This window comes from Pongo pygmaeus, chromosome 16 (assembly GCF_028885625.2).
Source record: "Pongo pygmaeus isolate AG05252 chromosome 16, NHGRI_mPonPyg2-v2.0_pri, whole genome shotgun sequence".
In the NCBI taxonomy this organism is placed as follows: Eukaryota; Metazoa; Chordata; class Mammalia; order Primates; family Hominidae; genus Pongo; species Pongo pygmaeus.
This window is the reverse complement of record NC_072389.2, coordinates 81,604,364-81,616,891: the sequence shown is the minus strand read 5'-3', so window position 1 is coordinate 81,616,891 and position 12,528 is coordinate 81,604,364. Positions and strand designations below refer to the sequence as shown.

The following is a 12,528-nucleotide window of genomic DNA, read 5'->3' as shown; positions in this document are numbered from 1 at the left end:
ATTTCTAAATACCACACTCCATCAAAAGGAGCCAGGGCTTAATGGTCAATTCCAAGACCAAAGCAGGTAAAACCCAAGACAAGCTTAGAACATCTTGTGCCAGAAAACAAGAAAAGTGCTCAAAGGTAATGGAGTCATCTCTAAAAAGACACTGAAGCCAGCCTGAAGGAGCTCCTACTAGCCAAACTAGGGGGTGAAAGGGGTAATTTGAGCACCAAAATACAGTAACAGATTATATCCCACTGAATTATATAAGACTCTGAGAGTGTACAGACATAAATAAATGAATTGAAACACGATATTTACATAGTTTCAAATGATCTCTTCACAAAACACTTAATCATTACAGTAGAAGAGTGATTTTAGTGAAGACACTTGGCAAGCATCGCCTTAATTGAGTAATCAAAGGTAATACCACCAATAACAAGACAAATGGAAATCACATGCCACCTAAAGGATGCCGTGAAAAAAGCATAGCATCACATCTGTGATTATTTCCTGCCAAAGACACAATTGATGGATGTTCTACAAAATAACCTGTAATTTTCCTAAGTGTCAAGATTGGGAAAAATCAAGCAAAGCTTGAGAAACTGTTTCAGATCAAAGGAGATTAAAGAAACAGGACTTACTTAGAGCAACTTGGATTGGGAACAGATCTTTTTGCCATGAAGAACCTTATTGAGACAACTGGCAAAATCTGAACCGAGTCTGAGGATAAAATGGTAGAAATGTATCAGTGATAATTTCCTGATTATGACGGCTGCACCGTAGTTATCTCTGTCTGTAAGCCGTACTAAAGTAAATAGAGTGACAGAGCAGCAGGCTGGCACTTTACTGTCAAATGGTTCCCTTCCACTCCCCAGAGATGGTACACCCTGCAGCCCCTCCGACTCCACAGCTCGAGTCTTCATCTCTCCAGGTGTTGGCTCCCCTTTTGAAGTTGGGGGCCAGAGAAGCAAAAGAGTACAGGATCGGAAGTTGAAATATTTGGCTTTAAGTTTTGGTTCTTGGCTTTCTAGGTGTGCTCACTGAGCAAGACACACCCAGTTGTCTTCCTGGTAAAACAACAAAAACTTGCTTCAAGGGAAGCAGGTGAAGGGAAGGTTCTGCACAGCGTTGTTGTTAATAGTGAAAATGTGAATGCTTAAAAGGCCCAACATGCCGGGCGCGGTGGCTCATGCCTGTAGTCCCAGCACTTTGGGAGGCCGAGGCGGGCGGATCACGAGGTCAGGAGATCGAGACCATTCTGGCTAACACGGTGAAACCCCGTCTCTACTAAAAATACAAAAAATTAGCCGGGCGTGGTGGCGGACGCCTGTAGTACCAGTTACTCGGAAGGCTGAGGCAAGAGAATGGCGTGAACCCGGGAGGCGGAGCTTACGTTGAGCCGAGATCGAGCCACTGCACTCCAGCCTGGGCGACAGAGCGAGACTACGTCTCCAAAAAAAAAAAAAAAAAAAAAAAAAAAAGCCCAACATTTGATGAACGGTCAAATAAATCATGACACATCCTTACCGTGCAGTCACTAAAACTGATGTTTACTAAATCTTTTCACGGCACGAGAAGATGTTCCTTGGATTAACAAAACTGGGATTTAAAAAAAAAGTTCTCAAAGACTGAACCACCAACCTGCAAATGACTGTGCATGACACCCCTTGCTACTTGCCTCAAGCTCCTCTGCTACCACTCGAACCAAGCAATGCCTCTCCAGGTGGCTGGCCTCGGCCAGGCCTGCGGAGATCCAGGTTACGCTCCGATGGGTCCGCAATACTCTGCGCACACACTCTCTCCATAAGCGGCACACGCTGGGGACGCAAACGCACAAAGGATTGCTAACGGACGTTCATTTTCGTCTCTCCCACAGCGCACAAACCCCCACCCGCTGGCGCAGCAGCAGATCACTGCGGGATCCAAAGTCCCCGGGGTAGGTAGGTGTCAGGGCGCTGGTTCGGAAGGAGAGCCAGATGTGGAGAAAACCTTAAGGGGAACTTCGCCCCTCAGGGAAGTCCCCCCGGGGCACCACGGCTGGGAGATACCTCGCGGGTAGGGGATCACCTCAGGTAGGGCGAGGAAGCCGGGGACGGCCCTGGTCCCCAGGGTCTCTCCCCACCCCGCCAGCCTGGGACATGACCACGGCGTGTCCCAAGGTAAGCTTCCCGCCTCCGCCTCCGCCTCCTCTCCTCACCAGGCCACCCGCAGCAACGCCTTGGCGGGCAGGAAGGTGAGCACACGCTCCACCACCTCCGCCAGGTTACTCAACACGAAGGTGCTCCGTGGGTCTACGGAGGAGCCGCGGCAGTCGCCGCAGCAGCCCACCGACTCCATTCCTCACCAGCCCGCCGGAACCAGTCCTACGGCGGCTCGGAGGAACCCGATTACGCCAGCATAGGGTTGCCCGGCCGGCGCACACTGAGCAGGCCTCCGCGCCACTTCCGGCTGGACGGGGAAGGTGGGCGTGGCAACGCCGGTGCGTTCCCTGGCCTGGAGCCCGTACTCCGAGGATGAAGCCATCCGTTCCGTAATACGCTCGGAACTGTTTTCTTCATTTTTGAGATTGGGTCTAATGCTGTGGCCAGGCGGGAGTGGAGTGGCGCGGCCTCTGTTCACTGCAGCTTCTACCTCCCAGGCTCAAGCGATCCTCCCGCCTCAGCCTCCCGCGTAGCTTTAACTACAAGCTCCCGCCACCACGCCTAGCTAATTTTTGTATTTTTTGTAGAGACGGGTTTCCTTATGCTCTCCAGGCTGGTCTCAAACTCCAGGGCTCAAGCGATTCTCCCGCCTGGGCCTCCCAAGGTGCTGGAATTACAGGCACGAGCCACCGCGCCTGGCAACTTTCTAGGAGGCCTCCTGCAGTGAAAATAAATTCTTCCTCTGTGCCTGTGCCTCTCACTGCCGTGGCACCGCCATATTTCTGAGTTTACATGTTTCTCTAATTCACAAATTCCTTGCAGGGACTAGGTAGTACTTATTGCTCTTCGTAGTCCCAATGCCTGTTTAAATAGCATAAGCTCAATTTTTGAACGGACAATGTTTGCTTTTAAAAAATTGTCTTAATGTGTGAAAATCACTGCCTTTATTCCTTGTAAACTTAGTTAACTCGTTGTAATCTTCAGGTTTAAAGTTTCGAATGAGTAAAATGGCATAAATAGCACCTGCCATTCTAAGGTAGCTGAGTGGGATTGCTGTGAAGCACGCCCCAAGCTGTGCACCAGTTCCCCGCCAGGGACATCGGATTCACCTGGAAACTACTAAGTTTTAGCACGTTCCCGGTCCTTACCCTAGACCTCCTGAATCAGACACTGGGGGTGGGGCCCAGCAATGTGTTTTAAGACTTTATGGCAATTCTGATGCTCAAACTGAGAGCCGCCAAGAAATGGAAGCACAGCAGGCAGGCTCGTCCCCACCTGCCATCCATTCCTCTCGCCAGTTCCTTCCTAAGGGAGCCCTCATTTTGATCGCCAGATCTTGGGCAGAAACTTGGTCTAAATTAGCAGTTCTCATTATGGCCTCAGGACCCTTTACATCCTAAAATATTGACACGACCAATAGTTTGTGTGTTATGACTATCAATATTTACCACATTAAAAATTAAATCACAACATCTTAATACTTAACTCTTTTTTAAAAACAGATGTTATACATTAACGAAATATGTTTATGGAAAACAATTATCTCCCAAATCCTCCTTCCCCCACTGGTGGATGGTATGACATTGTCACTGGCATAAGCCTCCTGAGTAGCTGTGGCTTTTTTTTTTTTTTTTTTGGTAGACCCAGGGTCTGTGTTGCCCAGGCTGGTCTCAAACTCCTGGCCTCAAGACATCCCTCTGCCTCTGCCTCCCAAAGCGTTGAGATTACAGGTATGAGCCACCAAGCCCAGCCAGTTTTTTTCCATAGTCTATTTATAGGCGCAGCTGCTTAAGGAAGCCAGATGGCCCAGATGTCACCAGAGCTTCCTGACCCCTTGCGGAATACCAGAGGAAGACAAACAGGCGCCCTCCAGTTACCTTTAGATAATTAACATAATGCTAAAATCCTCTCCCCTAAAGAAAGCTCACTGGCGTCTTGTGAACATGGATGTATGAAGCAGCATGTTCAGGGACTATGCCTACTTGTCTGGATCTCCAGCCTGTGCATGCCCTTCATACCTCCCCCGCCCCTCAGCTAACTCTTTAAACTCCCCAGCCTCCCATCCCTCTGGGAGAAGGTGCCTTTAGAGCATGAGCTCCCCTTCTCCATTCTCTGGCTACTGAATGAAACCTGACTGCCTTTCAAAGTGGGCGTTCTTTCTTTGTGGCTGATATAAAGTAGGGAAAGAGGACAGTTTACCAGTGACGGCATCACTTTACATTTTTGCAAATATTTAATTTCTGTCTTAATAGAAGACAAGTAGATTCTCATATTTGCTTCTGAATTCAATCTGTTGCAAAATCACATCATGTAGCCTCTGGAAAACTCCATTGTACACATGAAACAATGAGTGAAAATGGCAAATGTTTTAATATTATGAAAATAGTCTTAAAACCTCTTGAAATGGTCTCAGGGGTCTCCAGTGTTCCCCAAATCAGGCTTTGAGAACCATTTGTGCAAACTAATCACGATGGTTTCATTCTTTTCACCACCATTGGTTTAGGGGTGGGCACAGGTCCCTGATGTAGCCAAGGAAAGGCAAGAGACAGTGTGCTTGATGGGACGGTGCTTTTAGAGATTTCCTCACCTCCTAAGGAGACACTAGAAGACAGGGGCATTTATCTACCTCTGGATCAAGTTAAGGGGGCTGCACATAACATGCAACCAAAAGATGAAACCAACATAGAAAAATCTCAAGGAAGCAAAGCCCAGATGTACAGGACCTGGAGTTGTCCTACCTCTGGACTTCTTGTATGTGAAATAACCTGTCAATTGTGTGCAAGGAGGCCATGGGTATGCTAAAGAAGGAGCGGATTATTTTCACTGGGGGAACTAAGGATAGCCATAAGGAAAAAGTAGCACTTGAATTTATAATGAGAATGGAAGAGGAAAAAGGCTGAGGAAAAGGTGACTATTGTACAGACTATTTCCAGGTTCTTTCACACCTTCTCTTGTTAAATCTGCCTGTCTTCCAAGCCTCCCCTCACCAACTCCTCTCCTTAAATATCTTATTCCAGAAAGTCAATGGAGCCGCCTACAAACACATCAAGCAGAGTTTTCTTATGAGGGAAAAATGAGAAAGTAATCTTTTTTTGCTTGCCATGATCAGCACAAACAAAATTTTTCAATGGTTCTTTATTCATAAACTTGATGCAAGTTTACAAAAATTTACTGTATATTGCCAAATAAATCTGCAATTAAAAATAAAATCCATGAAACAAAGCATGCCAAATGTGCAGCTATCAGTCTGCTTGCCATCAGGATATTAAAGAATTCAACAACGTATTCAAGATTTAGCCTTAGGCTTAAGGAACTTTACTGATTTAAAGAATTCTGCCTTGTCACTTGTTATCTGAGCAACTGGCAATCAGAACTTTATACAAATGTAATCAAGTGAACAAGAATACCAGAAAATCTATTTACTGCTCTCTTAACCAAAATGGAATCAAAAGAAATTAAACACACACAATAATGTAGAAATGACAAGTCTCTTAGATGTGGTTTACAAAGTTAAAAACTGAATCTCAGAGCTAATGCACAAGAAACACTTTTGAACTTTGTAACTGGTTTGTGCAGAAAAATGTGCTTCTGGATTTCTTGTTAAAAGTGCTTAAGAACTAGAATTTACTTTTAAATCAAACTTGGGTGTATAAAAAAATCTATTACCAACCAAAAAGGACTGATTCAGGTAAGGCAATAAAATGGAGAGTACCTTGATTTGAGTCAGGTTCTATAAAAAAATTAACATATATAGAGTTTCTATTAATCTTTCAATGTAAAAGCCATTGTTTTGACTGTGGCAAAAATTACTGTAAGAGTCTCCAAATTAAGTATCTTTTTGTACTTAACTGCACAGCTTTCGCTCAAGGAGTCTTTGTGCCAATCACTTTATAAGTTTATTAGTTTACAAATGATTGCAACATCCCGTAAATAAAATGGAAACGTAAGATGACTTAGTATTTTAAATAACTTTAAGCTCCATACTGTGGCTCTTGTTCATAAGAAACACTGAACCAACAAGTAGCAGATTCAGCCCAGCAAGACTCTGATGCCCCAGTGGAAATCACTACTCACAAGCCTTAATTGATAACAGTTTTACACTGCTTTGCCTAAAAAGTACAATACAACTCAATTAAGAGTATTATCTTCAGGAAACAATTCATATCTTCACATATCATTAAAAAGTTTAACAATTTAATGAGTAGGTTTCCTATCATTTTGGCAATATCATAAAATGGTTTTAGACATGAAAGAGCTATTATGATTTAGAAGGCCTTAAATTTTCTAAACCAATATTGAACATCGATTAAACCTGTATTGGCTGTAAATGGAACAATATATTGCAAATCCTTGTAACCCATGGGCTCAATATAGGAAAGTTACCCTAAAGCCTCAACTTCAGTAGCCTGATGTTGACTTGGCTGCTTTAAAAGTTCACTTTTCAAGAAAAAGAGATAAGGAATGGCCAGTATGTGTATTTATCAGGAAAAATACAGTGAAGGCCCCACTGCTCAGTCCAAGATATCTAAAATGAGCAAAATGCAAAGGCTGTAACTTATACTGGATGTCAGATGACAGATTATCCACTAAAATATCTATTAACTAACGTCTCCGGTACTGCTGTAATAGGGGCACTCAAAGCTTTTGTTTGCATGTTGGAAAGATTTTCTTTAAAGCAACATTAGTCCAAACATACAACAGTCAACATATTTAGCCATCTTCCTTTGGAGGGGTGTACCAGCCTGAAATAGAATGAAAAAAAAAAAGTTAAAATACTTTAATTCTTAAATAAATTAGAAGAACTGGCATGTAATAAGGTTAACTACAGTCTCTTTTCATAATTTTGGTGTTTAAATCTACCGTAAAAAAAATTTTTTTTTTTTTTTTTTTTTGAGACAGAGTTTCACTCTGTTACCTAGGCTGGAGTGCAATGGCGCAAACTCAGCTCACTGCAACCTCCACCTCCCAGATCAAAGCAATTCTCCTGCCTCAGCCTCCCAAGTAGTTGGGATTACAGGCATGCGCCACTATGCCCCACTAATTTTTTTTTTTTTTTTTTTTGGTATTTAGTAGACAGGGTTTCACCATGTTGGTCAGGCTGGTCTCCAACTAATGACCTCAGGTGATCCACCCACCTCTGCCTCCCAAAGCGCTGGGATTACAGGTGTGAGCCACTGCACCCAGTCTACTGTAAAAATTAAACTTACACTTGGATTGGTAACACTGCATTTTGCTATTTCACAACAGAAATTTATTTTCTATGAATAAATTGTACCTGAGTTTTCAACACAAGAGCTCTGTATTAATGGCATATCTAGCTAAAGATGACTGTGGAATATTAGACTAAAAGAATAAGTTTTATTCCACTTCAGTTCTATATGTGAAAGTAAGCCTCATGGAAAGTATTTATTTCCCCAAACAAAATCCTGGCGATTTAGAATACAAGGAACTTGGACTGTTATCAGAGCCATAACGTCATTTCACAATGACAAGGAAGCCATCGCAGCAGGTGCAGTGACTAAATGACTATGCCTAAAATCAGAGTTAGTAGCAGGCCAAACTAGAATCCATCTTGAGCTATTGTACAACATGGTGACTATAGTTAACAATATACTATATTCTTGAAAAATGTTAAGAGTGGATGTAAATGTCTCACCATAAAAATGATAACTATGTAAGGTGATGCCTAGGTTAATTAGCTAGATTTAGTCATTCCACAATTATGTATACTTCAAAACTTTGTACACAATAAGTATAATGTCTATTTTTTAAAATAAGAAAAAAAATTTTTTGAAGATTTAAAAAAAAAAAAAAACCCTAGAGGTCATCTCTCCTGATTCTGAATCTATTACTCTTTCATCACAGCTAAGCTTACACATACCCACACACTCTCAAATACAGCATTTTCTATAAATATTTTTTGAATGCCAGTTGTAATGCTTAAGAAATAAAAATGAAGATAAGAAGAAATCTGTTTCCCAGGTTCCGCAAAAACCTAAGCTCTCCATAAAAAGGCAAATTAGACTAAGTACTGTTTAGTATGAAACTTTAGAATAGTATGAATATGCCAAGATCTATAAAGTATCAAAGTAGTACACAGGTTTCTCTGGATCTAATTTTGTGTGCTAGAAATTATTATTATGAAAACCTGGCCTTGTCCTCAAATTTTATCGTTTCTCTCTTCTGCTTGAAAATTTTGTTTTGAATACTATTTCCATAAGTAAGCAATCACTGAAAGAGTGATAAGTTTGCTTTGTCATTAAAATAAGTGAGCACAAAACACAAATCTTAAGTCACAAACTGACACATTTCTAGCAAAGTAAAGAATACTTTACAGGCATGGTGGCTTGTGCCTACAGTCTGAGCTACTGGGGAGACTGAGGCAGGAGGATCACATCAGCCCAGGAGCTTGAGGCTGCAGTCCACTATGATCACGCCTGTAAACAACCACCACACTCCAGTTATAACAACAAGAACTCCATCTATAAGGAGTTGCCTTTAACTCAGTTCCTAATATTTCAAGTAAGTAAAGTGAGTCATTCATTAATCTACTTTAAAAAAAAAAAAATCTTGATTCTGACTTTGAGATACCTAGGCCAAGTGTATACGATACAAAAATTTTGATTGAAGTACAATGTTACGGTTTTGTGGTGCGGTGGCTTATACCTGTAATCCCAGCACTTTGGGAGGCCGAGGCAGGCAGATCACAAAGTCAGGAGATCGAGACCATCCTGGCTAACATGGGGAAACCCGGTCTCTACTAAAAATACAAAAAAGGCGTCTCTAGTCCCAGCTACTCGGGAGGCTGAGGCAGGAGAATGGCATGGACCCGGGAGGCGGAGCTGGCAGTGAGCCAAGATAGCGCCACTGCACTCCAGCCGGGGTGACAGAGCAAGACTCTGTCTCAAAAAACAAATAAAATAAAATAAAATAAAATAAAATAAAATAAAATAAATAAATAAAGATTTTGTATGCAGCACAAGTTTTTTTTACCATGGTAACAGCACTTTAAGAAACTAAAGCAAAAACAGAAAAATAAAATGGTAAGTATTAATACATTATCTAAAACTTCTTAAATGGCAATAAACACTTATTGAATTAAACATACCATTTTTCTCATGTATCTGTACAATGGAATTATAGGATTGTTGGGCTCTTGCTAGATTATATTGATTCTGAAAGAGAATTACACATTTCAAATCAAAAGTGTAATTACGTGAAAATTATTACAATAAATTTATGAATGCATCACACTGTGCTTCAAAGAACATGGGAAACTGACTATTTCCATTTCAAAAACAATTTTAACTTAATAGCCTCATTTCTCAATTTCATTATTCTCTACAATTTTATAAAAATAACAAAACCAAAATTGTACCCCAATAAAAACAATCCTCACAGTTCATTTTTATAAGTCTTCCTACCATTGGACAAGTACAAAGCTTTCTGGTTCTAGAGTCCATCTCCATATTACTGAATAAAGTTAAAGGATTATATCTGGATGTTAATAAAACTCAAACTCTCTTCACATAACTCCTATTTAAAAAAAAACAAAATATTACTTTCAGATAAGAAAATATTAAGCTTCCACGACTATACATATGAATGACATTTTAAGTTAGAAATCTAAAGAATGCCCGTAATTGTCACCATGCTTACTAAAGGAGCCCTCTTTTGATAAAAATATACAATCTTTTTAAGGAGCCAAATCTAGGATTAATTTTGTCACCATAATTACAACCAACCTATATCTTCACTTCGAATTAATATACCAGGAGCACTCTCCATAGTGGTACCCATCTATCCACTATATTATGTGGCAGAAATTTTTGCACAATAAATTCACACAGCACAAGACTCAAAAATGTCTACATCCTAAGTGAAAACTCTCTTTCCTACTTGTGCCCTAAACACCCAGTTTCCTCCCATTCATCCCCCTTCCTCCACAAAAGTTAACCACTATTACTAATTTCTTGTATGTCCCTCTAAGATTATACAAGAATATTCATGTGCAGCCCACTGTTATTAGCCACTGTCCCTGGCTTTCCTTCACTAACAGTTGCATACTACAGACACTGGTCTGCCCCTTTTCTCATCTAGCATATGTTCCATATCAGTATGGAACATATCTGTTTTAAACACTGAAATATTTCTATTATATGGATATTTAAATATTTAATCAGTCCCCTACTGGTGGACATCAGGTTTTGTCAATATTTTGCTGTTACAATGTTGCCAAGAGCAACCTTGTACGTATATCTGCTGAGTACTGGTAAAAATGTCCTAGAGTAGAGCTGCTGGGTCAAAAGATATATATGCGTTAGTAATTCTGAGATATTGCTAAATTGCCCTCTACATAACTGCACAAATGTGTCTGCCCACCAGCCATCTGTAAGAGTGCCTCGATGCAGCCTCACCAATGCATTTGTAGATTTCTGACAATATACTAGATGGACTCCCAGTATAGTTTTGATTTGTATTTCTATTATTGAGTGAGACTGAGCATGTCTCCATTATGTTCATAAGCCATTTATTTCTATTTCTGTAAACAGACTTTTTATACCCTTTTCCTATTTTTTTTTTAACATGTTAAATTTATGTAAGGACTTTTCCTATTTTTCTACAGGGTAGTCTTTTTCAACATCTAAGAGCTCTTTAAAATAGTAAAGCCAGCTGGGCACGGTGGCTCACACCTGTAATCCCAGCACTTTGAGAGGCCGAGGCAGGTGGATCACCTGAGGTCGGGAGTTCGAGACCAGCCTGACCAACACGGAGAAACCCCATCTCTACTAAAAATACCAAATTAGCCAGGCGTGGTGGCGCACACCTGTAATCTCAGCTACTTGGGAGGCTGAGGCAGGAGAATCGCTTGAACCCGGGAGGTAGAGTTGGCAGTGAGCCCGAGATCGCGCCATTGCACTCCAGCCTGGGCAACAAGAGCAAAACTCCATCTCAAAACAACAACAACAAAAACACACAAATAAAATAGTAAAGCCCTGCCATAATGCACCTAATAAACTAAACAAAAAATGTATAGTAACACGTTTTTCTTAACATTAATGAAAAAGTTTTTTTTTTTTTTTTTTGAGATGGAGTCTCGCTCTGTCACCCAGGCTGGACTGCAGTGGCACGATCTCAGCTCACTGCAAGCTCCGCCTCCCAGGTTCACGCCATTCTCCTGCCTCAGCCTCCCGAGTAGCTGGGACTACAGGCACCTGCCACCACGCCCGGCTAATTTTTTGTATTTTTAGTAGAGATGTGGTTTCACCCTGTTAGCCAGGATGGTCTCGATCTCCTGACCTCGTGATCCGCCCGCCTCAGCCTCCCAAAGTGCTGGGATGACAGGCAAAAAAGTTTTTGTTTTGGTATTTTCACAAAAAGGACAAAAATAAAAGAAACAAACTGGACGTAAAAACTATATATACCCTGAAACTCCCAAATGACTGTGAAGCAGTCACTTTCCAACCCTACTGCCCACCACCCAAAACACAAGGAGAAAAGAATGTTGGCCTTCCCCAGTCTCAATTATCAGTAGGAAGGTACTCAAAAGCCCAGTTTAAACAAATGTTTCTGCAGAGACTTTACTGTACTGGGGGTCTAGCCCTTCCTATTCTTCTAACTCACTGATTTCTGCTTGTGTATCTTTAATAATTTCCCCAATCTGCTTTCCTTCAGGTTCTTTTAAGAGATGAAGTCTTGCTCTGTCACTCAGACTAGAGTGCAGTGGCTGGATCTCAGCTCACTGCAACCTCCACCTCCCGGGTTCGAGCAATTCTCCTGCCTCAGCCTCCTGAGTAGTTGGGACTACAGGCGCCTGCCACGATGCCCAGCTAATTTTCGTGTTTTGTTTTTTGCAGAGATGGGTTTCACCATGTTGCGCAGGGCGGTCTCGAACTCCTGAGCTCAGGCCATCCACTCTTCTCAGCCTACCAAAGTGCTAGGATTATAGGAGTGAGCCACCATCCCCGGCCTCCTTCAGGTTTTTTTATTGTCCTTTTTTAACAATCGGAGGCTTGATTCATTTTCATTCTTTTCTTAATGGCATAAGGATTTGGCAATGAACATTCCTCTGAGCTCTTCTTTAGTGTCTGATAAGTAATGATTGCCATTATTGCTATTCTCTAGATATTCTGCAGTTTTAATTTCAAATCCCTGTTTGACCTAAGGGCTGTTTGCATGAGTTATAAAATTCCAGAAAGAACTATCTGTTTTCTGGTTTTATTATTAACTTATAGATTTCACTAAGATCAGAGAATGACATCTGTCCTTTTCTGTTTTTCAGTATTTGAAGTGTTGTTCATTGAAAAAGATTAGCTTCTTGAATGTTCCAGATAGGAAGAGGGAGGGAGAGGAGGGGAGAAAGGAATAGATAGAATTTTAGTAAATGTTAATTATGGTT

The 12,528-nt window shown here is 41.4% G+C and overlaps 2 protein-coding genes across 12 annotated transcripts in view; both read right to left on the bottom strand.

Moving 5' to 3' along the window:
* FBXO22 (F-box protein 22) overlaps positions 1-3,078 on the bottom strand; it is a 39,081-nt gene extending 36,003 nt beyond the window's left edge. For all 3 annotated transcript variants that reach the window (XR_008494044.2, XM_054450079.2, XM_054450078.2), the window contains exons 1-2: positions 2,186-3,078; positions 1,667-1,805 (exon numbers count right to left, since the gene is read on the bottom strand). Coding sequence is in view for 2 of the 3 variants with exons in the window: in XM_054450079.2 (XP_054306054.1) it covers positions 1,667-1,805; positions 2,186-2,325 (279 nt within the window). In the remaining variant the exon portion in view is untranslated. The remainder of the gene's footprint in view (positions 1-1,666; positions 1,806-2,185) is intronic.
* A 2,171-nt stretch (positions 3,079-5,249) lies between these two features.
* The window catches only part of UBE2Q2 (ubiquitin conjugating enzyme E2 Q2), a 58,655-nt gene continuing 51,376 nt past the window's right edge, over positions 5,250-12,528 (bottom strand). For 7 of the 9 annotated variants that reach the window (XM_054450074.2, XM_054450077.2, XM_054450072.2 and 4 more), the window contains 2 exons: positions 9,238-9,304; positions 5,250-6,871 (listed from right to left, as the gene is read on the bottom strand). In XM_054450074.2, the coding sequence (XP_054306049.1) occupies positions 6,840-6,871; positions 9,238-9,304 (99 nt within the window). In that variant the 3' untranslated portion in view covers positions 5,250-6,839. The remainder of the gene's footprint in view (positions 6,872-9,237; positions 9,305-12,528) is intronic. The other 2 variants (XM_054450075.2, XM_063652801.1) reach the window with 1 other exon arrangement.